Raw genomic sequence first — 23,625 nt, 5'->3', positions numbered from 1 at the left:
TTGTTATGCTCTTCTGATCTACAAATGTAAACTTGATAATATCACTTCTGAGTCAGGATGGTGCAGCAGTTCCTTGGTTTTTAACTTGCTTGTATATTTTTATACAACAGCTTTAATATTTTGAACTGCCACTGTGCATATACTTACATACATTTCTTGCATATGTTTTGTTAAGTTCTTTTGGAATTAAGTCATTCAGACTCTGGAATTTGCATTCTGTATAACCTGTCAGGCATCAGATCTTCAGGTAAGCTATCTCCTGTTGTTTAAGGATTATTACAGGGCTCTTTCAAAGTCTTCAAATGATACAGAGAGGCAGATCTGTAGTTGCCTCTGATCACTTTCTCAAGGGAACAGAGAGGACAGAGCTAAGGAGAGAGGAAAGACCTAGGGAGAGAAAAGAGCAAAAATGAGAAAATTAAATTTATAATCTTACTTCAAAAGATATGTTTTCTATCTTGAATCTTTAGAAACTCCTTTTTGATTGGAGTGAAAATAAGTTGGACCCCAGTTTATATGTTCCAGCTCGACAATCCAGAGAGAAGATTATATTCTGAAGTTACCTGATGAATGATGACTTATTTTTTTAGGACTTCCTCCATCTCTTTACATTCCTAACCAAAATTTTATTGTTTAAATGAAATGCTCTACCTGAGTAAAATTTGAGAAGGATTTTCTCTTTCTCTCTTTGGCTGCTTCTGCTTTAATTTGCTGAGCTCCTACTTGAATTTCAGTGGCTTTAGTTGGGCTGTTAGAATAATGAATCTTATTTTTAGATATCATGTAGTTTAAGGAATAGAAATTAAAGGGAATAGGTGGAGAATATTGTAATAGGCAATCTTGTAGGCATCTGAATGCAGGAAATCAAATTCAGCCTGGCCTTACACGGCTGAAATTAGAAAGCCAGGAAACTGAGGCTACCACTCCCTCCATCTTTCACTGCTTTTCTTCGCAGATGTGCTCCATTTTTATTCTTCTGTTTATAGACTTGCTTTCTTGGCCTACTTGTGTAGAGTGCACAGGGCCAAAAATGGCCACCCCAGTTATGGTGCTTCTTGCTACTTGATCATATAGTGGCTAGCATCATATAGCTGAAGTTTTTGTATCTTTTGGTCAAGGGAGTATCTGACTGGAACATTTTAGTTTATGAGCCTCTGGGTTGGTTCCCCCTAAGTTAGGTATTATCTGACTCGGGGTTAGAGAGAGAGAGAGAGAGAGAGTGAGAGAGAGAGTGAGAGAGTGTGTGTGTGTGTGTTTAATTCTAGGGCACTTGGGGTGTGGACAAGGAGGTGACAACTGCTCTCATGACTGGATATCAAAATGCCTTTTTTTCTATTTAAATACTTGGGCTGACTATATCTTATGCTGTGCTGTCTTAGGACTAGTATTTGATTTTTCTTCAAGTTCATTCTTTTCAACTGAGGTTGAACTTCTTCCACTGTTATTAATAACCACATACCCCTAAATAATAGAATAAGAAATACAAACAGTTACTTTTCAAAGGCCTTTAAAAATATTGTCCTTATATCATGCAAATTGCAAACGTTTGGCTCAGTTTAAAGCACGCCTTTCCAAATGTCAATTCTCTTTAATTTTTGACTCATTTTCCACTTGTTTAATCTAAGAAAAAAGTTACTTTCCAGAAGTGACTTTTGAAGGATTTTTAAAAACGTTTCAACAAACAGATACGTTACTCTTTTAATATCTGGAAAAATGCCCTGATATTCTAATTTGGGAAAAAAATAAGTCTGTAATTAGACTTAATAAAACTAAACTCCCTCCTTTGAAATGCCAAGCTATCACATTTATGACCATTTAGCTAACTTCTGGAAAGGTTTATTTTTCTCTTGGTTTAATTTCTACTAAGATATTGAAATACTTTTTCTATTGAGTGATAGAAAAAGGTGTTTTATTTTAGATTGTTTTATTTCTTATTTTTATCATTGTTTTTTAATTTTTTGGCCACACTGTGTGGCATATGGGATCTTAGTTCCCCAACCAGGGATCGAACCCGTGACCCCTGCAGTGGAAGTGTGGAGTCTTAACCACTGTACTGCTGGGGAAATCCCAATCTGTTATTGCTTTTTAAGTACAGAGTAATGTAGAGAAGTCAGCCATCATTTAATCATTGTTCTCCTGTATGTCATATACTGCCCATCCCCCTTCTTTTAAGACTTCCTTTTGTTTGCAACATTTTAACTATGATGTGCCTTGGTTTGATTTTCTATATATATATATATATATATACACACACATATATATATATACACATATATTTATTTATTTTTATTTATTTATTTTTTTTGCGGTACGCGGGCCTCTCACTGTTGTGGCCTCTCCCCTTGCGGAGCACAGGCTCTGGACGCACAGGCTCAGCGGCCATGGCTCACGGGCCCAGCCGCTCCGCAGCATGTGGGATCTTCCCGGACCGGGGCACGAATCCGTGTCCCCTGCATCGGTAGGCGGACTCTCAACCACTGCGCCACCAGGGAAGCCCGATTTTCTATATATTTATCCTGCTGGGAGTTAGCTAAACTTCTTGGATCTGTGAGTTGATGTCTTTTACTGCTTTTGAAAATTTGCAGCCATAATCTCTTCTCACATTTCTTTTGCTCCATGTCTCTCTCTTATCCTTTTGAGACTCTAATCACATATGCATAGGCTGTTTGATATTGTCCCAGAGATCTCTTAAGGCTCTGTTCCATTTTTTTTTCTCTTTGTGTTTCAATTCTTTTAATTTCTTTTGACTTAATTTCAAGTTCTTTGATTCTTTCCTCTTCTGAGTATTGTCTTCTGATTAGCATAGCCTGGCTTATGAACTATCAAAAATTTTTTTCTATGATACTGCAGTTTTCATTTTTAGTGTTCCCATTTGTCTCTATTTCCATCTCTCTATTGAAATTCCCCATCTGCTCACACACGTTCACCTATTTCATTAGGTCCTTTAACATATTTATTATAGTTACTTTAAAGTTCTCTGATAATTCCAGTATCTTGGCTATCCCTGAATTTGGGTCTGATGACTGTTTCTTCTCTTGATGATGGCTCACATTTTCTTCCTTTTTTGTGTGTCTTTTTTTAAATTTAATGCCAGATACTGCATATTAAAAAGCTGATTTTGTAGGTTATCTTGTTTTTTGTTAGGACATGAGTAACATTTTCTTTTGACTTCACATCCTGTATTGATATCTGTATAATTGTGTGTGTGTGTGTGTGTGTGTGTGTATGCATGCGTCTTGCTCTATTTAACTATTGATGTAATTTTGCAAGTGTTACCTGACTTACAGCTTTAAGGTAATGATACTTAGTCATGGGATTGCAATTTTCAGTTAATTTTAAGTTTGATCTGTTTTATTCTTCTTTTTCAAAAACCTCAATTTGAACGCACAGTAAAATCTGAATTAAGCATAATCTAGTTACTACCCTCTATTAGGAATTTCTCTCCCCACATGGAATTACCTTTTTTCAGAAAAACAGGCAGGTCACAAGATCATAAACATTATCAGCAATTTAGAAAGAAAGGAAACAGAATGAAACTTTCCCAGAATTTATCCTGAGTCATTACACGTTCAGCCTAGTTCCTTCCACCATAGCATAATGGCGAGCAGTGTGCAGAACCTGACTTCAAGGAACTGCCACAGCCATCAGAGATGTACTCTCTTTTTCTAAATGGAACTGAGGAAAATGGGCTCAGACATCTTAGAAAGATTTTCAGTAATAAAGACTGAAACTAAAAGGTACTTGAGGTTGAGCCAGAAGATTGTTAACCACAATGCTTACTCTGGGCCATGTGGTAGAGTTTTTATTGAATCTATTTTAAAAATAAAATGTATTGAGAAATAAGAGAAATTGATGTCTTTAAATAGATATTCTGATATATTGAATAAAAATGAATAGTTCCTAAGGCATAGTTGGTTGTATTTGCAAAAATGTTCTTTTTAATCCTCACAGCAACATCATTCATTGTACTTATGGTAGTCTCTGGCCATCATTCAAAAAGTTGCTTTTCTTGTTGCTGTCTCTTAAATGCCTTTTGCCCTTTAGCCCTACCCCCTCCTCCCAATAATCAGAAAACTGTTTACTCATTCCCGGTTAACAGAACTTAAAGGGGGGAGGGGGAAGGTTAGAAGATGTGCTAAGTCACCTTGGCATTGGCTTTGTTAGTGAAATGAAACTGCTTTTTAAAGCAATTACCTGTAATTGGTGCTAATGAAGGGAAACAGCAGTTGTTTCAAGGTGTTCTACTTGATCTGGTCTGTCTCTAAGCCAGGGCCTAGTTCCATTTATAGAATATAAATTGTCAGTGTATACAACACTGTCATAGTTTCCTAACTGAACGGTAGGCAAGGAAACTGAACACCCTTCTTGAAAGATATTATCATTTGGCTCAGATATCTCAAGTATAGTACTTTTTAACAGATGGTTTTCCCCCCTCAACTCCCCATTACCAATCTATAATAGAAGTATTCATTTAAGAAAATTTTGTTAGTATTAATGTGGATAGGTTTTCTTAGATTTGTATATCATATATGCATATAAGTATTATTATAGATAGGATTTTTCTAATATGTGTGTCATATAATTAACCTACTTTGAATGTATACTTAAAATTTTCTTAAACAAAAGACTTGATTTTGTGATTATTAACTTGACTGTAAATCTTTCCAATGCTTCTTAGAAAATGCTAGTTCCAGCTTTGTTTCCAGTTAATCAGGGCACTAGCCAAAGTTAGACTCTAACTTTCAGTAACTTTTGAGCACCTGTTTCCATGGAAGACAGATAAAAGTTCTCTACAATTAAAAAGAGCGTTGCTTTTGATCTCTGTAATATAAAGCATTTTATAAGTGGCAGAAGGTTTTAGTGTTATAACCAGAGTTTTGTTGGCAAGCTGTGATGGTACCTGATACTTTTTCTTGGTACCTCTGGTACATTTTTGTGACTTCTGCAGAACCTTAGAAATGTGCTTGTATCTTGCATGAGTACTCTGTTAAAACATTTTCAGGACTAGCTTTGCCATTTTAGGTAAATCATTTTGAATTTTAATAAATACTAATTGAATGTGAGTTAGTGTGAGAGTTAAATACAAGAGAAGTGTAAGACCATGTCTTCTTTATTTATTCTCACTGAGCAAATCTCATCTGCTGGATGTTATGCTGAGCTTGGGGGGCTGTGGATAGGAATTTGATCAAATCCTTGATCAAAGTCTCTGGTGCAGGGTGGAGGGTAGTAAAAGGAAACATACTATTATCAATACAGAATGGTAAGACCTGTTCTGAGATTGAGAAGGGAGTTGTTCTTAAGCTCATTCTTAAAGGACAAGACATAATTAATCAAGTAAATAAGGGTGGGAATGTGACAGGCTTTGCCAGCTGAGAGAACACTTACAAAGGTATGACCAACTTGGAAACTTTGCTAGAGTGTTAACAGTTATGGTTATGCCTCAGAAAAATTATTAAATTGAACACAGTTGTGGATTTAATTTGCTAGCTGAGTGAGAGATAGTCAAAATGTTTTAATTCTAGCTAGAAGTTATATGGGAAAGAGGTAGACGCCCTCCCCCAAGAGTGGGAGAGGGGGCCTATTCTTCTTTCTTTGGGAGGATTTCAGGTATATCAGAGCAATATCTACCTTGGGAAATGGGAATGATGACAAGGTTACAAATATATCTTGACCTTGCTTGATAAGTCTTGAAATCTACAGAGTTCTTAGAAGGAAGAGAAATCTCTTTATGGAAGAGGTGTAATTGTCTTATTCTGGACATGAGCACTCAAGAAAATATACTAGTGTGAGACCCAGAAGTAAGCCTTATTTTACTAGCTGCTAATATTCAAAAAGCAAAATTTATTTTATGAACTATGTTTCATTCTCCCTGATGATTCTGCCAGTTAAGTTAGCCCCAAACCTGGTCCAGAAAAGAAATCATGACCTGATTTGGAGTGTATACCTAGTGAGAGTCACATACAAGACCCACTCTCATTTTTGTCTGACCCTATAAATCAATGATAATGTCCCGATCTTTCTGTATTACACATCTGTGATGGGCAGAGAACATTTAGGGAGTTCAAGCAGTTCAGTTGTGTATGGTTTGTGTCTCCTGATAATCCTGGTCTGATTCCCATGGTCTTGTCTGGTTTTCCTTTTTTCCATAAGTGCTGTACTTCTTAAATATTTCCGTATCTCCAGAATGTAGCTTCAAAAAAAATCTAGAGTAGTTCTTTGTATTAATTAAAAAATGATTCTTACTAAAGAAATCCTAATCAAGGAGGTTCTTTTGTGAAGATTCTATCATCAATTCATCAGTATTTAATAAGTGCCTAATATGTACCAGGAAGTGCTGAGGTTTTGAGACTACATCAGTGAATAAAACAGACTTAAATACTTACCTGCAGGGAGCTTATATTCCACTGGTCAAGACAGACAATAAATATAATTAAAAGGCAAATTACACATATGTTAGAAGGTAATAAGTGCTGTGGAGAAAAGATAGATGATAATGTAGGGTTACTGCGGTGAGGGTGTGGTAGTAATTTTAAATAGGGTGGTCAGGGTAAGCCTCACTTAGAAAGTGCCATTTGAGCAAAGACTTGAAGGAGGTGAAGGAGTAAGCCGTGTGAATATCTGAGGGAAGAACATGCCAGATAGAGGAAGCAGCCAGTGCAGACTTTTTGAAGTAGTTTTGACCATGTCATGGTTGAGGAACACAGGATCACTCTGACTTAGTTCAGTGGGCCAGGAATTGAGGGCAAGAGAGGTAATGGGCGTTGGGGAGGACTTTTAGGCTACTATGAGTACTTTGGCTTTTACGCTAAGTATAATTGAATATAAACCCTAATAAGATCAAGTAACCTCAAATAGGAGTCCTTATTAAAGATCTAGGGTCAGGAGAAGGTAAGCAGTCAGAGAAGGAACTCTGTAACTTCTAGGTTTAGGATAGCATAAATTAATGTTGTATCCTAGACGTAAGATTATACCAAAACAAATAATAAGTTCTTTGCTGATATTTTGTACTTTATTTTTGATTGTAGGGACTTTCAGTTACCTTGATGATGTCCCATTTAAGATAGGAGACAAATTCAAAACACCAGCTAAAGTTGGTCTACCTATTGGCTTCTCCTTGCCTGATTGTTTGCAGGTTGTCAGAGAAGTACAGGTAAGTGGTAATTTTTAGTTAAAGTTTAGTACATTTAACATTTTAAGGAGTAAGAATTTGCTGTATAGTGAAATAGAAGAAAAAATTCTGTCTCTTATTTGTGTTTCTGATAGCTCCTGTTATCGCTTGGCTCACACTGTCTCACTCACACACAGGTGTGCGTACACACACACACGCACATTTATATATGTTTATATATCTGTTACAGATCTTGTGTAATCTGATAGATTGTATGTTCCTGGGATTCTGTGCCTTGTCCAAAACAAATCCCCGTTGCTCATCTGACTTGCTTCTTCCCCTCTTTCCTCCTCTCTATTAATGTCCTCATTACCTTCTTGGTCACTCAAGTTACATAGTATTTTCTCTCTGCTGTGTCTTCCCTTTGCCATTCACTTTATCCTTAGCTTATTTTTTCACCTGGGCTATTTCAGTAGCCTCTTTAATGGGCTCCTCTGCTTACAGCATTTTCCTTCTATTTTTCATATTGTTTCTAGAATAATATTCCTGAATTTAAAAACTTACAGTGAGTGATTCACCAGCCCTTACTGAATCAAGTCTAGACATAAGGTTATGGTTGAGTACCTTAGCTCATCATCTCCTCTATATTCCGAAACGATACTATAGCAATTTGTCGAATGTACTGTGTGTATTACCTGTCTGTACCATGCTTTTCTCATGAGTTGTTATCCCCACTTGAAATATTCTTCTCTTTCTCACCATACTAAAAGCTGTCTGCTTGTTAAAATTTTATCTATTCTAGAGTGCGCTTAAATGCCGTCTCCTCAATAGCTTCTTTTTCAACCCTTATGTCTTTAAAGCTCAGTTATTTATAAATATATAAAATTACATCTTGAAAGCAGCAAATAGCCCCATGTTACGTGACTTCCTACACACTTACTGACTGCCTGCTTTTGAGTGACACTCTGCTAGGGCTGAGGATAGAGATAAATGCCTTAATCACTTTCCTCAAGGAGCTTACAGTTTAGAGAAGGAGTTACATGGAAAAACAGAAAGGTACACTACTCACCCAAACACTTCTTCCTGTGACTCTAGATTTTTTAAAATACAACTTCCTGGCAAAGAAGGGGGATTTACTAAGGCATTACCATGTTACTCTAAAATGTATTCTTTGAAAAAAAAAAAATTGGGAATTCCCTGGTAGTTCAGTGGAAAAGATGCAATGTTTTCACTGCCAAGGGCCCGGGTTCGATCCCTGGTTGGGGAACTAAGATCCCGGAAGCCAGGCAGCGTGGCCAAAAAATAATAATAATTAAAAATAAATAAATAAAATAAAATAAAGTGTATTCTTTGTTTTACCTTCCAGTCTTTTTTAGGGAATAATCGTAGTGGGAGAACTTCAGTTATATTTTTTAAATAAAAGTTTTACTGATATAATTCACATACCACAAAATTTTCCCTTTTAAGGGAAATGCAAATAAATTTTTTTTTAGTATATTCACAGTTGCATAACTATCATTACCATCTCATTCCAGAATATTTTCATCACCCTGAAAAGAGACCCAGTGTCCATTAGCAGTCACTCCCTATTTTCCCCTTCCCCCAGCCCCTGGCAACCACTAAATCTACTTTCTGTCTCTATGAATTTGCCTATTCTGGAATATCATATAAGTGGAATAATACAATATTTAGTCTTTTATATATAACTATTCATAAATATATATGTGACTGATTTATTTTACTTTAATGTTTCCAAGTTTTATCCATATTGTATGAATGAAGTATTAGTACTTCATTCATTATTATGGCTGAATAATTCCATTGTATTGATATATACCACAGTTTGTATATCCATTCATCAGTTGATAGACTTTTTTTTTTTTTTTTTGGCTGTGCGGCTTTTGGGATCTTAGTTCCCAACCAGGGATCGAACCCACGCCCCCTACAGTGGAAGCCCGGAGTCTTAAAACCACTGGACCGCCAGGGAAGTCCCCAGTTGATAGACATTTTTGATGGTTTCCAATTTTTTAGCTGTTAGGAAAAATGCTGCTGTGAACTTTTTTTTGGCTGCATTGTGTCTTCGTTGCTGTGTGTGGGCTTTCTCTAGTTGTGGCAAGCCAGAGCTACTCTTCCTTGCTGTGTGCAGGCTTCTCATTGCGGTGGCTTCTCTTGTTGCGGAGCATGGGCTCTAGGTGAGCGGGCTTCCGTAGTTGCAGCACGTGGGCTCAGTAGTTGTGGTGAGCAGGCTTATTTGCTCCGCAGCATGTGGGAATCTTCCCGGACCAGGGATTGAACCCATGTCCCCTGCATTGGCGGGTGGATTCTTAACCACTGCGCCACCAGGGAAATCCATGCTGTGAACATTTGTCTACAGGTTTTTGTGCAGACATATGCCTTCAGCTTTCTTGGGTATGTACATAGGAGTGGAATTGCTGGGTCGTATATTAACTATGTTTAACCTTTTGAGGAATTGCCAGACTAATTTCCAAAGTGGCTGCACCATTCTACAATCCTACCTACACTGCATGAAGTTTCCAGTTCCTCTACATCCTTGCCAACTTTTGTTATCATCTGTCTTTTTGGTTATTTATATACATCCTAATGGGTGTGCAGTGGTCTTACGGTTTTGGTTTTTGTTTTTTTGGCCGTGTGGCATTTGGGATCCTAGTTGCCAGACCAGGGTTTGAACCCACGCCCCCTGCAGTGGAAGCATGGCTTCTTAACCACTGGACCGCCAGGGAAATTACCCCTCTTATGGTGGTTTTGATGTACATTTCCCTAGCTACTAATAATGTTGACTATCTTAGATGTTTTTGAATACTGAACCGATACTCCTTTTGTGTATGGAGACTTTATTGGGCCAGAAGAGATAGAGATTTCCCTTATGAAGTTTTACCTTGTTCTGTTTCCTTGGTGGCTTTTTTATTGGCAGCAACAAATATTCAGTAAATACCACTCTGTGTGCAGAATACTGCTAGCAATATGATTTAAATAACACCTCCATCTTATTTCAGTAGTCCTCATATTATTCGCTGCCCCATTGATTCATTCAGAAGGCTTGTTTGGAATCCCACATTGTTGCCGTTAATAGGCTTTGCTGGGAATTTTCTATTTGATCAGTGTGACGCACTAATGAGTGCCTGGTACTGTGCCTGTCATACTCATCACACCCACTAATAACAAAAGAGGAGATCAAGGCTCCAAGCTCCATTCCTGTGTGGGCTAGCTGCAGTGTTTTGTTCTCTAGTTGCAGTAGCTTCCTTAAACTTGGACTGCCTAGGGTCTCCAGCGGGGGATTTGGCTGTGGTATTGGTGTGGTGTTGGCGCTGGCTCCCTCTCTATCCAGAGAAGAGTCAGACCTAGAGCCCTAGACAGCTTGAAGCTTCCTGTAACTTTTTCATATTTGCCCTTGCATGACAATACAAACTTGAGATTTCAGATTAAAAATCATCAAAGTGAGCCAGTAAAACATACATAAACCTTTGCACCCAGGTCCGGAAAGTTTTCACCGAAATGGTGGTAGTGGCCACAGTAGTGGAGGGTGGCCTTTAGTGTCACGGTTTAGAGCAGACTCTGGTTCAGCGATTCATGGGCTGGAATTGCCGTGTAATAGCAGTGTAATCTTGTACAGATTTTAAGGTTATTATAAGGATTGAGTAAAATAATGCATTTATAATGCTTATTCTGGTTCCTGGTACTCCATAAATGTTAGATGATGTTATTATTTATTATTGTACACTCAAAAGTCACATTCTTTTTCACTGTAATATTTCTGCTGTTTTTTCCTCTCTGTTTTTTCCTGTGTTCCAAGTATTCTACATTACTTTGGTAATTACAAAAAAACAAAACACTAAAGAGGAAAGAAATTTACACTTGTTTTTGGGAGTAAAACTTCAGAGATCTGTGTTTACAGGCGGTGGGGAGTTGGTCACAGCCTCAGTTTTGGGTGGAGGAAACCAGTTGCATAATTGGATTTCCTCCACAGTTAGAAGCAGCAACCTTTGCCCAGTGCTGTTTTCTCACTATTCAGTTAGTGGTAGAAAGGAAGCCCTGTGATCCCCCAAGTGTCTTTTTGGGGCCCAGTAACTGGCTCAGGGTGTGTAAGTGAACTTCTTGACATGTGCGTTTCCAGGCTTCTTTTGTGTTGTTTGAAGCTGAAAGGTTTAGGGATGACCTGAGGCACTTTATTATGTTTCTTCTACTCTAAAACTCTAGGCCTACCGTGGCTCTAGGTCATGGTAGGCCTCCTTCCTCTCCCTTTCCCCTCTTTATTCTTATTGTGCCTCCAACCTTGAATGTGCACACATTGTTTAGCTTTTACTCTTTTCCACAGTGGCTGCGCCAGTTTACACTGCCACCAACAGTGTGTATGAAGGCTCCCTTTTCTCCACATCCTCTCCAACACTTGTTATTTCTTGCCTTTTTGATAATAGCCATTTCACTGGGCGTGAGGCTATATCTTACTGTGGCTTTGATTTGCATTTGCCTGATAATTAGTGATGTTGAACATCTCTTGATGTGCTTCTTGGCCATCTGTATGGCTTCGTTGGAAGAATGTCTATTCAAATCCTCTGGCTATTTTTTAATCAGGTTGTTTGCTTTTTGTTGAGTTTGCATCGTAAAATCTTAATTTGATTATGTCTAGATTCTTAATAAGCAGTTTTCCTACATTTAGAGTACAGTCTGTTCATTGTAATTTGGTAGTGGTTTAGAGCATAGAATCTGTTGTCAGACTGCCTGGGTTCAGATCCAGGCTCTACTGCTTAACAGCTTTATGACCTTGAGCATAGCCCCTGTAATGTTGAAAAAATCTAGAGAACTAATACGTAAAAAGTGCTTAGAATCATGCATGGCACCTTGTAAGTGCTTCTTAAATACTAGGGGCTGTTGTTTTTATTGAGCACGGGATCTATTTAGGGCATTGTGTTAGATAATGGAGACCTTAAGAGGGTCTAAAGCCCAGTTGCTGCCCACAAGAGGCTTGTGATAGTGTTGGGGAAATGTTTAGAGGAAGACTAAAGTGACTTGTGGTCACATGTGCTCAGCATCAAATGATAGAGACAGACACTATGTAAGAGTTCAGAGGAGGGAATGGGCCATCAGGAAAGCTTTATAGAGGAGGCAGCTGAGTTCTGCCTGAGCCACCAATGAAGAATTCTAGGAAGGGAAATGGCCTGAGGGGAGAGAAGCAAGGGAAGCGGCAAGGTACATTTGGCCTGGTAAGTAGGATTAGAGGTGGTGGGAGCTCTTTCTAGTTAATTTCTAGAAGTAACCAGGGAGCATAGTTTGATTAAATCAAGTAAGATTAGGAAGTCTTAGTTTTCCTGAGTGGGGATCCTCCCATACACCTTAATAAATGCTGCCTTGCCCAGTTCTCTTGTGCCCGGGTGAGGAAGAAGTGAATTGGGTGGAGGAATTGGGTGGGGGAGGGGCAGCCACCTGGGTTCACACTTCCTTTCTCTGATATATCTTTGCAGTATGACTTCTCTTTGGAAAAGAAAACCATTGAGTGGGCTGAAGATATTAAGAAAATCCAAGAAGCCCAGTGGGAAGCAGAGCGCAAGGCTGAGGAAGCAGAAGCTAAGGTGAATTCTAAGAGTGGCCCAGAGGGTGACAGCAAAATGAGCTTCTCCAAGACTCACAGTACAGCCACAATGCCACCTCCTATCAATCCCATCCTTGCCAGCTTACAGCACAACAGCATCCTCACCCCGACTCGGGTCAGCAGCAGTGCCACAAAACAGAAAGTTCTCAGCCCACCCCACACAAAGGCAGATTTCAATCCCGCTGACTTTGAGTGTGAAGAAGACCCGTTTGATAATCTGGAGTTAAAAACTATTGACGAGAAGGAAGAGCTGAGAAACATTCTGGTAGGAACCAGTGGACCCATTGTGGCCCAGTTATTGGACAGTAACTTGCCTAGAGGTGGCTCTGGGTCTGTGTTACAGGATGAGGAGGTCCTGGCATCCCTGGAGCGGGCAACCCTAGATTTCAAGCCTCTTCACAAACCCAATGGCTTTATAACCTTACCACAGTTGGGCAACTGTGAAAAGATATCGCTGTCTTCCAAAGTGTCCCTCCCTCCCATCCCTGCAGTAAGCAATATCAAGTCCCTGTCCTTCCCCAAACTTGACTCTGATGACAGCAGTCAGAAGACAGCCAAGATGGCAAGCGCTTTCCATAGCACATCCTGCCTCCGCAGTGGCACGTTCTGGAATTCCCTAAAGCCTTCTACCCAAAGCAGTGCCAGTGAGCTCAATGGGCATCATGCTCTTGGGCTTTCAGCTTTGAACTTGGACAGTGGCACAGAGGTGCCAACCCTGACCCATTCCCAGATGCCTTCCCTCTCTGTCTTGTCTGTGTGCACAGAAGAATCATCACCTCCAAATACTTGTCCCACGGTAAGCCTTTTATAAATTTATTTTATTTATTTTTGGTTGCATTGGGTCTTCATTGCTGCGGACGGGCTTTCTCTAATTGTGGTGAGCGGGGGCTACTCTTCATTGCGGTGCACGGGCTTCTCATTGCGGTGGCTTCTCTTGTTGCGGAGCATGGGCTCTAGGCACGCGGGCTTCAGTAGTTCTGGCACACGGGCTCAGTATCTGTGGCTTGCGGGCTCTAGGGCTTAGTAGTTGTGGCGCACGGGCTTAGTTGCTCTGTGGCATGTGGGATCTTTCCAGACCAGGAATGGAACCCATGTCCCCTGCATTGGCAGGCGGGTTCTTAACCACTGTGCCACCAGGGAAGTCCCACGGTAAGCCTTTTAAATCCCCCTGAATTAAAGCTCCACAGATTTCTAAATTCTACCCAGCAGTTGCCACCCTCACATTCTTCTTTGCAAGGTTTAGGACAGGATGGGGCATGACCAAATTGACCTTGCTTACATTAAGTATATGTAGTTCTGTTTATTTTTCTGAGGACAGAGATTATTAGCTTTGCACCTAACCTGGTTAATGTTGGCTTGTTCCTCCCTGCATCTTTTTGGTCTTCAAAAAGATGTGTATCATGTGAATGATGTTTTCCTGCCTAATCAATTTGTTCTTTTCTGTGCTGCCATGTCTTGTGTTTGCTTTTTTTTTTTTTTTTTTTTTTTTTTGCGGTATGCGGGCCTCTCACTGTTGTGGCTTTTCCCGTTGCGGAGCACAGGCTCCGGACGCGCAGGCTCAGCGGCCATGGCATGTGGGATCTTCCTGGACCGGGGCACGAACCCGTGTCCCCCGCATCGGCAGGCGGACTCTCAACCACTGCGCCACCAGGGAAGCCCGTGTTTGCATTTTTTAAAGGCTTTCTTTCTTTGTACCTTTTTACTTTTTCCTATTACCTTTCTTAATTTTTTTGTCGTTGCTTGGTATTCCTCCTTTCATCTTCTCCCTACCTCCCTCTCCTCCCTCTTTCCATCGCAGTCTGCCTTGAAGTTTGGCTCTTTTGTGTTTGACTAATTTGGGGTTATGTTTCTTCAAACTGGGCGGTACTTTAGTAACTGGGGCATAATTTGTATTGGAAGTTTCAGCAAAAGATAGAAATTTGTCATTTTTAAACCTATAGGTTTTAATGCTGCAATTACTTTTTTTTTCTTACGACTAAGAATTGTGCAGTTTTCTCCAAAGGGAGGGAGAGGGGAAGGTTGGAGGTCAGATTTAGTGTTGAAGGGTGGACTGATACAGAAGTTGTAATTTGTATCATCTTGAAGAAAATCTGATTTGTCACACAAGAGAGATGCATACATATACAGGGAGGTTACTTTATTTTATGTGGTTGTTTCACCCCCACAGAAAAATTGCATTATAGAATAGAAATCACAGAAGACCAAGAACCTTTTGCTACACCAGTTCAGATTTTTTAAATGACAGCATATCAAGACAGTATTTAGAGCCAGAAAGGAGCCTGATTATATTAGCGGGAAATCTCTGAGAGACCATAATAAGCCTGCTGTTAGCTGGTAGAAAAGATGAGCCTTGGCCTGCCTTACAAAGAGTGCAAGTTCCCAGCAGTGACATTCTTGGTAAATGATTTTCTCTGTGTGAGTGCTTCCATTGTCAGAGCTTACTGCTGCCTGTAAACGTCCATGGACCATGGCCCAGAGAAACTAAATAGAGTGCATAACATCTCCTAGGATGGACCTTATCCTAATTCCTCCTGGTTTGTGGTTGGACTTTGGTCAGCAGGATACTCCTCTTCGCTTTGTGACTCATTGTGTGCTTTAGAGGAATTAAAAGCACTCTGAAAGGTTCCCCCGCTCCCACCAACTTAGAGTGTCAGAGGAAACCATGCTTCACCCTGGCCTGGGGACTGACTGCCTTTGGGAGGCAAATATAAACAGAGTTGGAGTTCTGGTGATCTTTTAAGGAAGTCATGACCCTTACCTCCAGGGAGCAAAGCCTAGTTCCCATCCTGGCTTTCTATCCTTAGTGCGAGTCTTTGAGGCCCACGGTAGGAGCTTCCCAGTGAGAGAAGCACTTGTCTCCAAGATAGGGACTTGAGGCAGGGGGGTGATGATGGTGGTCAGCTGGGCTGTATACATCCTTCAAATAGGAACTCCTAGGGAAGTGTTCCTGGAATTTGGTTCTTGTCAGCTATTTCAGGCCCAGTGTTTGGGTCTCAGTTTTCAGATTTTGATTGCATGTTTCACTGTTTTATATAAACTAATCTTAGAAGTTGAGAACTCCATGGGATCATGTTAAGAGGGACAGTCTTGTGATGTGCCACAATGTGTCCAGCATAGACCTGCCTGACCCAGCACCAGGGCCTCTTCCCACTGCCCCTCAACCCTTCAAGGGGTCTTGCTCTGCTCACATGTTAGGCTCATTCTGCCATTGGGTTCTCTTTCTCCGGGTATGGATATATATTTCCCACTCTTTCACAGTTACTTCAGCAAAATATTTGCCTTTTTCCTTATACTTCTGAGTTCTCAATTTACTAATTTTGGCCAAGAAGCATACGAGTAGTGCCAGTTTGCTTTTAAATTGTATTTTAAATAATTTTCAATACATACAATCTCTTAGCTTTTCGGTGTTCGAATCTGTTGATCGTTTCTTATGTTGCCATTGCTTTAATACTTACAGTAGAGTCCTTCTCCATCTCTAGATTTAAAAAATGAGGGACTTTCCTGCCAGTCCAGTGGTTAGGACTTGGCGCTTTCACTGCTGTGGCCCCAGGTTCGATCCCTGGTTGGGGAACTAAGATCCCACAAGCCATGTGGTACAGCCAAAAAAAGAAGAAAAAGAAAAGGAAGAAAGAAATAGGAAGCCTCAAAAAAGAAATAAAGAAACAAATGAAAAAATTTTTAAATAAATAAAAATAAAAATGAATTTATTTTTATCAAAGTACTACAAGCATATTTTAATGAAATCAAGTAGCATTTAAAAGGCTTGTATTGAAAAACAGTAGTTCCCTGCCTCACTTCTCCCCAGTTCCAGTTTTGCTTCCCATAGTCAGGCACTTTTGACCTTTAAACTGTTTATGCTGGGATTTATCTCTGTATTTCTGAATTAGATGCTTATATTTTTCTAAATTTATCAATTTTAGACAGGTTTATACTTCCTGTTGCAGTAGTTGAGGATTTACTCTGATAATAGCCCCTCCTCTACCTTCTTCCTGTATCTCCCATCATATTTATATCACAAATTTTGGTTCAATTAATGTTATTGTTCATATTATTATGATTGAGTAAATATTTATTACTGAGTTCAGATGGTATACTGTGGTGATGATGATGATTTTTTTGGTAGCTTTTTGTTTCTCTAGTTTAACTGACCCATTAAAAAATTCTGCATGGTTTCTTTGTGCCTGTTGCTAATTTTGTCCAAATGCTCCAAAAGAGCTGCCAAAGACCTAATGATAATTTTCTTGTTCAAATACTTTCAAGCATGTTGGTCAACCTGTCTGATTTTGAGTCTTTTTTTGCGGGGGGGTTCTTTGTTGCTGCGTGTGGGCTTTCTCTACTTGTGGTGAGCGAGAGCTACTCTTCGTTGTGGCGCATGGGCTTCTCAGTGCAGGGGCTTCTCGTCGTGGAGCACGGGCTCCAGGCACATGGGCTTCAGTAGTTGCAGCGCTCGGGCTCAGTAGTTGTGGCTCGTGGGCTTAGTTGCTCCACAGCATGTGGGATCTTCCCAGACCAGGGATCAAACCCATGTCCCCTGCATTGGCAGGCAGATTCTTAACTACTGTGCCACCAGGGAAGTCCTATTTTTGAGTCCTTGAATATCTAAAAATGTCTTAATTTTACCCTCATATGTGAATAATACTTTGGATTTAGATTTCTTAGTTGAAGGTCATTTTTCTTCAAGAATTTTTAAGACATTGCTCCCTTAAAAAAAAAAATCAAATTTAAGTATGTAAGCTCCACTGTTTCTAGCAATTCTGATTTCTTCCCCTACTCCCACAAGCTTTCTTTTCTTCATTTCTGGAGATTTGAAATTTACCAGTGATGGGCTTTGTTCATTCATTGTGCTTGGCCCTCCTGGATCCAAAGGCTCAGCTCAGTTTTCAAAATCTGGTTGATGTGGTTTGTTACTTTGTATTTTCTTTTTTGTATTTTCTATCTCTTTGACTTTATGTTTTACTTTCTGGGATATATCTTTGCCTGTGTATAACCTTTTTTTTTTTTTTTAAATCATAATCTTTTAAATAAAATTTTTACTTTATTTTAAATTTCCAAGTGCTTTGTCTTTTCCCTCTTCTGGTTTGGTCTTATGTTGGTGGCTTTGGCTTTCTATTCACATTTAAGAGTGAGGCACTAAAATAAAACAATCAAAACGGGGAATGTGTATGTTGGGGTGTGCTTGCTGATCATGAAGATTCATTGTAGGTTGAAGGTCAGTTGGCTTTGAGGGGAGCTCTGCAAAACATCAACATGTGAAGGTCTTGGGGGCTATTAAAGTTTATCTAGAGAGTTCTGCTTGAAGGCTAAAGAAGGTGGGGAATGCTGGTGTAGACTTACTTAATCCCCTTTTTGGTTCTTGCACCTCACTCTGCCATATGCTGTGCTTGGTATCCTTAGTCCTTTTTGGCTCACGTTTTCTAGAGACTTAACGTTCTGCCTCCTGCAAAGGTGAGGTGGGGAAGGTCTGCCTGAGGGTTTTCTGCTCTGATCACTGTCTTCGTTTCTTGCCTTATCCCAACAGTACCCGGTGCTTCCAAATGCTGAACCCGTCTCTCGGGGTCTCCAGGGGCGTGTAACTTCATTGCCTCTGCCCATTACTCTGCCTTCATTAGCATTCCACCTTCTAAAATTTCATTGAAATATATTGTCCTCTGCTGTTCCCTCTTTTTCTTTGACCTTAAAGGTTAATACAGTTTTTTTGTTTTTTTTTTTTGCGGTACGCGGGCCTCTCACTGCTGTGGCCTCTCCCGCTGCGGAGCACAGGCTCTGGACGCGCAGGCCCAGCCATGGCTCACGGGCCCAGCCGCTCGGTGGCATGTGGGATCCTCCCAGACCGGGGCACGAATGCGTGTCCCCTGCATCGGCAGGCGGACTCTCAACCACTGCGCCACCAGGGAAGCCCGGTTAATACAGTTTTAATTGTTTTATTATCATTTTAGTGGGTTTTGGAGAGGAGGAGAATCAGTGTCAATTTATTGTGTTAAATGAATATCCCCCCTTTGAAATCCTAATAGAGCTCCACTTATTCAGTAACTGTTGATTAGGGGTAAGTTTCAAGCTCAAAACCAGGCCTTAGGCATTTAGAAATGCATGTGACATGGTAACTAACTTCTAGGAGCTCATACTGTGTGTAATAAGTACTGTGCCAGCAGTATGACCAAAATGCTGTTTGGCTATTGGTATTCTCAAGCCCAGGTAGAGCCTGCCCCTGAAAAGAGAGAGACAATCTTGGGGCCTGCAAAGTGGCCAGACGAGTGTGATGCAGTTCCCATGCCCTGTCGTGACTCCTGTAACCTAATGACTGAGCCCCACGATTGGACTGCCTGGAGTATGCTGTGGGTGAGAGATGGTTAAGCAGAAACTACAGGCTTTTACTCCTGTAGAATCTTCTTGGATTTTCCCAGCTGACTTGGAGGAGAGCATCTGGTTATAACTATGTAATTTTAAAAAATATTTTATTTTTAGTTTTTTATAATATATTTAAAAATATTTATTTATTTATTCGTTTGTTTTTGGCCGCCGTGGGTCTTCATTGCTGTGCACAGGCTTTCTCTGGTTGCCGCGAGCAGGGGCTGCTCTTTATTGTGGTGTGCGGGCTTCTCATTGTTGTGGCTTCTCTTGTTGCGGAGCACGGGCTCTAGGCGCGTGGGCTTCAGTAGCTGTGGCTCGTGGGCTCTGGTGCGCGGGCTCAGTAGTTGTGGCGCACGGGCTTAGTTGCTCCGCAGCATGTGGGATCTTTCCGGACCAGGGCTTGAACCCGTGTCTACTGCATTGGCAGGAGGATTTCAAACCACTGCGCCACCAGGGAAGTCCCGAGCTATATAATTTTGAACATGCTTTTAGGATAGCAGGTTCCTTTCCCTCCTCCCTCCCCAAGCCCGGCCCCCGCAAAAAAAAAAAAAAAAAAAAAAAGGGAAATAAAATTTTGTTGAAAAATTTTCCCTGGTTCTTTAGAGCTGGGCCAAGCTGTCAAACAGCTTGTGACCTTGTTCCCACGGTGGTTCTGTCCTTTGGCCTGGGAGTGAGCTGCCTTTTTGCCTTGGGGCTGACTCATTATCGGAAATGGTGGGAGGATTTAATCCTGGGAATCTGTCCACCAGTCAGGCTGAGTGGGGTTAGTAAGGTCCTGTAGCCAGTGCAGTAGAGGCAGGACCCTAGAGACCACAGTCCAGTCCTTGAGGGCACAGCCTGGAGTGGGTAGTAGTCCTTCAGTCTTGGCTCCGTACGACAGCGGCTATTGCAGGGAATCAAAGCACAGTGCATGGTGTGGGGCAGAGATGGAGTGCCCTCAGAGCACGGGAGCCCTGAGCTGGCCAAGTGTGGGAATGGCGCTGGCAGTCTCTGCCCAGCCAGCGATAGTAGAAGCGAGGATGGACACATTACTGGCAGAGTCATTCCAGAGTGGGGGTGTTTGAGGTTACTGATCCCTTTAGGACTCAGATACGGCAGCCTAGGAAAGGGATAAAGGAGCCCTGGAGAGAAATAACAGTAGCCAGCTTGGGCATCAGTCCCAAATGTAGTTTTCAGAACTTCCTTCTCCACCTCAAGCCCAGGGGATTTGGGCATGGAAGGGCGTGTGGCTCTCGCGGTGCTTCCTCACTCTGCAGTGGGATGAAGGCAGAGGACAGCCACAGTTTTTCTCTCCCTCAGCTGGAGCTCCCCTACCACGCTTCAGTCTTCTTCAGGATGTCTGGCAGGTTGCTTGACTGGGAGTTTTGATTAGGTCAGAAACGACAAGCCCGTGGATTGGGCACCTCAGTGACGTGTCTTCCGGGGCCCATGTCTTTCTTGCCTTAATCCTTTTGTTTCTCCACCACCAGGTCACACCTCCTAATCTCTCAATGTCACAAGTGCCCAACACTCCCAGCTGTCCCCAGGCTTACTCTGAACTGCAGACGCTGTCCCCCAGTGAGCGGCATTGTGTGGAGACGGTGGTCAGCATGGGCTACTCATATGAGTGTGTCTTGAAAGCCATGAAGAAGAAAGGAGAGAATATTGAGCAGGTGAGCGGTTAGTCAGCCGTGGGGCAGGGCGGGGGTAGGAGAGAGGTCCCACATCTCTGGAGCTGGAATAGTGTCTTGCCTTTATCCTAGAGTCCTTCAGACTCACAGCACCATTGTCTTTTCCTGTGACTTGAGGGGGTGTGGGCAGGACGCAGGGTGCTTTGTTGGGCAAACCAGCAGCCTCAGTAGCAGTGCTTCTGCTTTGGGGGCTGCTCTGGGACCTAGGCTGAAGGAGAGCTTTGAGAGTATTGGAGTTGTTGACTGTTACCCAGTTATCCCCTTCTCTGCCTCTCCTGAGACAGCATTCTAGGCTTGAGGTATGGTCACATGTCTTCTTCCAGAAATGTTTATCCTGTCAGGACTGCCCAGGGAGTTCCAAAATAGGGTACTGGAGTCCTAAACCTTGGGGGCACTTTCTGACTTGGGTGGTTTCTTAGAAGAATATCTTGGGACTTCCCTGGTGGCGCAGTGGTTAAGAATCCACCTGCCAGTGCAGGGGACACGGGTTCGAGCCCTGGTTCGGGAAGATCCCACATGCTGCGGAGCAGCTAAGCCCGTGCGCCACAACTACTGAGCCTGTGCTCTAGAGCCCACGAGCCACGACTACTGAGCCCACGTGCCACGACTACTGAGCCCACGTGCCACAACTACTGAAGCCCATGTGCCTAGAGCTTGTACTGTGTGACAAGAAGCCACTGCAGTGAGAAGCCCGTGCACCACAACTAGGGAGAAAGCCTGTGCACAGCAATGAAGACCCAGTGCAGCCAATGATGATGATGATAATAATAAATAAATAATAAATAAATTTAGAAAAAAGAAAAATCACCGTTTAAAAAAAAAAAAGAATATCCTGCCTAGGCTGTGGAATTGACATCAGCTGGGAGATGTGAGTCAGCTGTGACAGGAACTCCTTTAAAAAATGGCTATGCATGTTTAGAAGGGTGTACCTATCAGCAAACTGAGGTACTGCTGTGTTGGACACAATTCAAGGTACAAAATCAAGTCCTATCTAGGATCTAATAGCCAAGGTGGGGAGCAGATGTCACACTTGCTGGTTTGTGTAAGGCTTTGGGGAAGCACAGATAAGAGTGGCAGTAGGTGCTTAAACCTTTCTCTTTTCTTAGATTCTCGACTATCTCTTTGCACATGGACAGCTCTGTGAGAAGGGCTTTGACCCTCTTTTAGTGGAAGAGGCTCTGGAAATGCAGCAGTGTTCAGAGGAAAAGGTAGGAACCTTCATGCTTCACAGGAACCCTCTGGAAAGAAGGGACAAAGTAGTCTGTCTTGGGGGTCCTCCTGGACTACAACCTTCATCCCTTCCAGTGACTGTAGGCAGAGGTAGTTGAAGCAGAGAATCTCCCATGTCCAGACAGGCATTTGGCTAGTTTGGCTCAGATAAAGTATCGGGTTGAAGACTATCTAGAATCCCAGGGAAGGGACGGGAAAAATGACCTGGGCAAAAAGCCATACTTTTGGATGTTGGGGGAGATTGCTAGTCACTTCACCTAGGCTGCTCGCCAGAGAGCAGCCATTTCTGGGTTCAGTATCCTGCTGGGTGGGAGCACAGATGTGGATGGTGCGACCTGAGTGAAGGTCAGCAAGGTTTGGGACTGGGCATGGCTCCTGATGGACAATTGGCCATGGCATCAACCTGTCTTCCTCCACGGCCTCACTTCCTCTACGGCCCTCCTCTGCTTGCTAGGGGACCTCAGAGAGGCTCATGAGGCTCCGGCAAAGAACGCTCCCCCAAGCAGCCCCCTTACACACATATTCCTCCATTCAGCTGTGCTGTGTGGCTGGACCCCTTTCTTGAGTCTGTATTCTCTTATTTCCCTTAGATGATGGAGTTTCTTCAGCTAATGAGCAAATTTAAGGAAATGGGATTTGAACTGAAAGATATTAAGGAAGTTCTGCTATTACACAACAATGACCAGGACAATGCTTTGGAAGACCTCATGGCTCGGGCCGGAGCCAGCTGAGACCAGGCCCTGCCTAGGCCCTGCCACGGAGCCCCCCCTGCCGAAGACCCTTAGGAGGCCACCTGTGGGGAAGAAGGGGCACACTTCAGGATTTTCTTTTGGGGGTGGAAGGTCAGGTGTAGAGACTGTGCTTGCCAAGTCTCTATGAGCCTAGGTCCTGAGCTGGGGAGAAAGTGGGGAAGATTTGGGCATGCATATGCCCCCGGAACTGTCCTGGCTCCTTCCATAGTAAAAGTATTTGTATTCTGAGAAGTGTCCTTCCCACCTTGGCCATGCAGAGAGACTTCTCTGGTCTTTCTGGGGTCTGTATGGCCTCAGCCGAAACCTGGCCCAGCTGCCAAAAGGAGTTGGGGAGAAGGAGGTGGGAGGGCCAGACTCAGTGCTGCTCTGGGGCTAGATGTTTCCCTTCTCTGCAAGGGTGGACTGACCTCTAATCCAAGTTGAGTGCAATTGAAAGGTTCTTCCAGGGTTTTGTTTTTTCCCCTTTTAACGATGTCACTTAGTGTTAACACTGGTTCTGCAATGTCTCTGAGGTGCAAAGAATGCCCTTTTCCCCTTGGGGCCCTGAGTTTGCCTTTTCTGCCAGGCAGTTACCATACTTCCCTGCCCCAGCCTGTTTCTTTTGGCCTGGTTTGGACCACAGTCTTCTGCTACCCGAGATTTTAAATTCCCCTGCTCTAGAAAACAGTTGTCAGTTTGGCCCCTTCCCAGCACATCAAGTTGGGAAGAAAGAGGCTGTGATTTAGTCATCCAGCACTAACTCCACCTCAGTTCTCCCTGGAGAACAGCCTCCCTCCAGCCCCTTGCTCTAGGATGACACAATGAATAACACCTAGTCATAGAAATCAGTCTCTTTGGTTTGTTTTGTATTATGTTATACATCATTAAAGATCGAAATACAAAGGATATACAGTCTTGATGAATCTAAAGTAA

At 42.1% G+C, this 23,625-nt stretch overlaps 1 protein-coding gene across 6 annotated transcripts in view; it reads left to right on the top strand.

Moving 5' to 3' along the window:
• The window catches only part of UBAP1 (ubiquitin associated protein 1), a 55,160-nt gene extending 31,560 nt beyond the window's left edge, over positions 1 to 23,600 (top strand). For 2 of the 6 annotated variants that reach the window (XM_060101796.1, XM_060101795.1), the window contains exons 3-8: positions 176 to 247; positions 7,026 to 7,150; positions 12,586 to 13,509; positions 20,531 to 20,713; positions 21,838 to 21,939; positions 22,552 to 23,600. In XM_060101796.1, coding sequence (XP_059957779.1) covers positions 176 to 247; positions 7,026 to 7,150; positions 12,586 to 13,509; positions 20,531 to 20,713; positions 21,838 to 21,939; positions 22,552 to 22,692 — 1,547 coding nt within the window. In that variant the 3' untranslated portion in view covers positions 22,693 to 23,600. The remainder of the gene's footprint in view (positions 1 to 175; positions 248 to 7,025; positions 7,151 to 12,585; positions 13,510 to 20,530; positions 20,714 to 21,837; positions 21,940 to 22,551) is intronic. The other 4 variants (XM_060101797.1, XM_060101798.1, XM_060101799.1 and 1 more) reach the window with 3 other exon arrangements.
• The last annotated feature ends 25 nt before the right edge of the window (positions 23,601 to 23,625 follow it).

This window comes from Mesoplodon densirostris, chromosome 6, assembly GCF_025265405.1.
Source record: "Mesoplodon densirostris isolate mMesDen1 chromosome 6, mMesDen1 primary haplotype, whole genome shotgun sequence".
NCBI lineage: Eukaryota > Metazoa > Chordata > Mammalia > Artiodactyla > Ziphiidae > Mesoplodon > Mesoplodon densirostris.
Note: the sequence above shows the minus strand (reverse complement) of the source record. Positions and strands in the feature narration are given on the sequence as shown.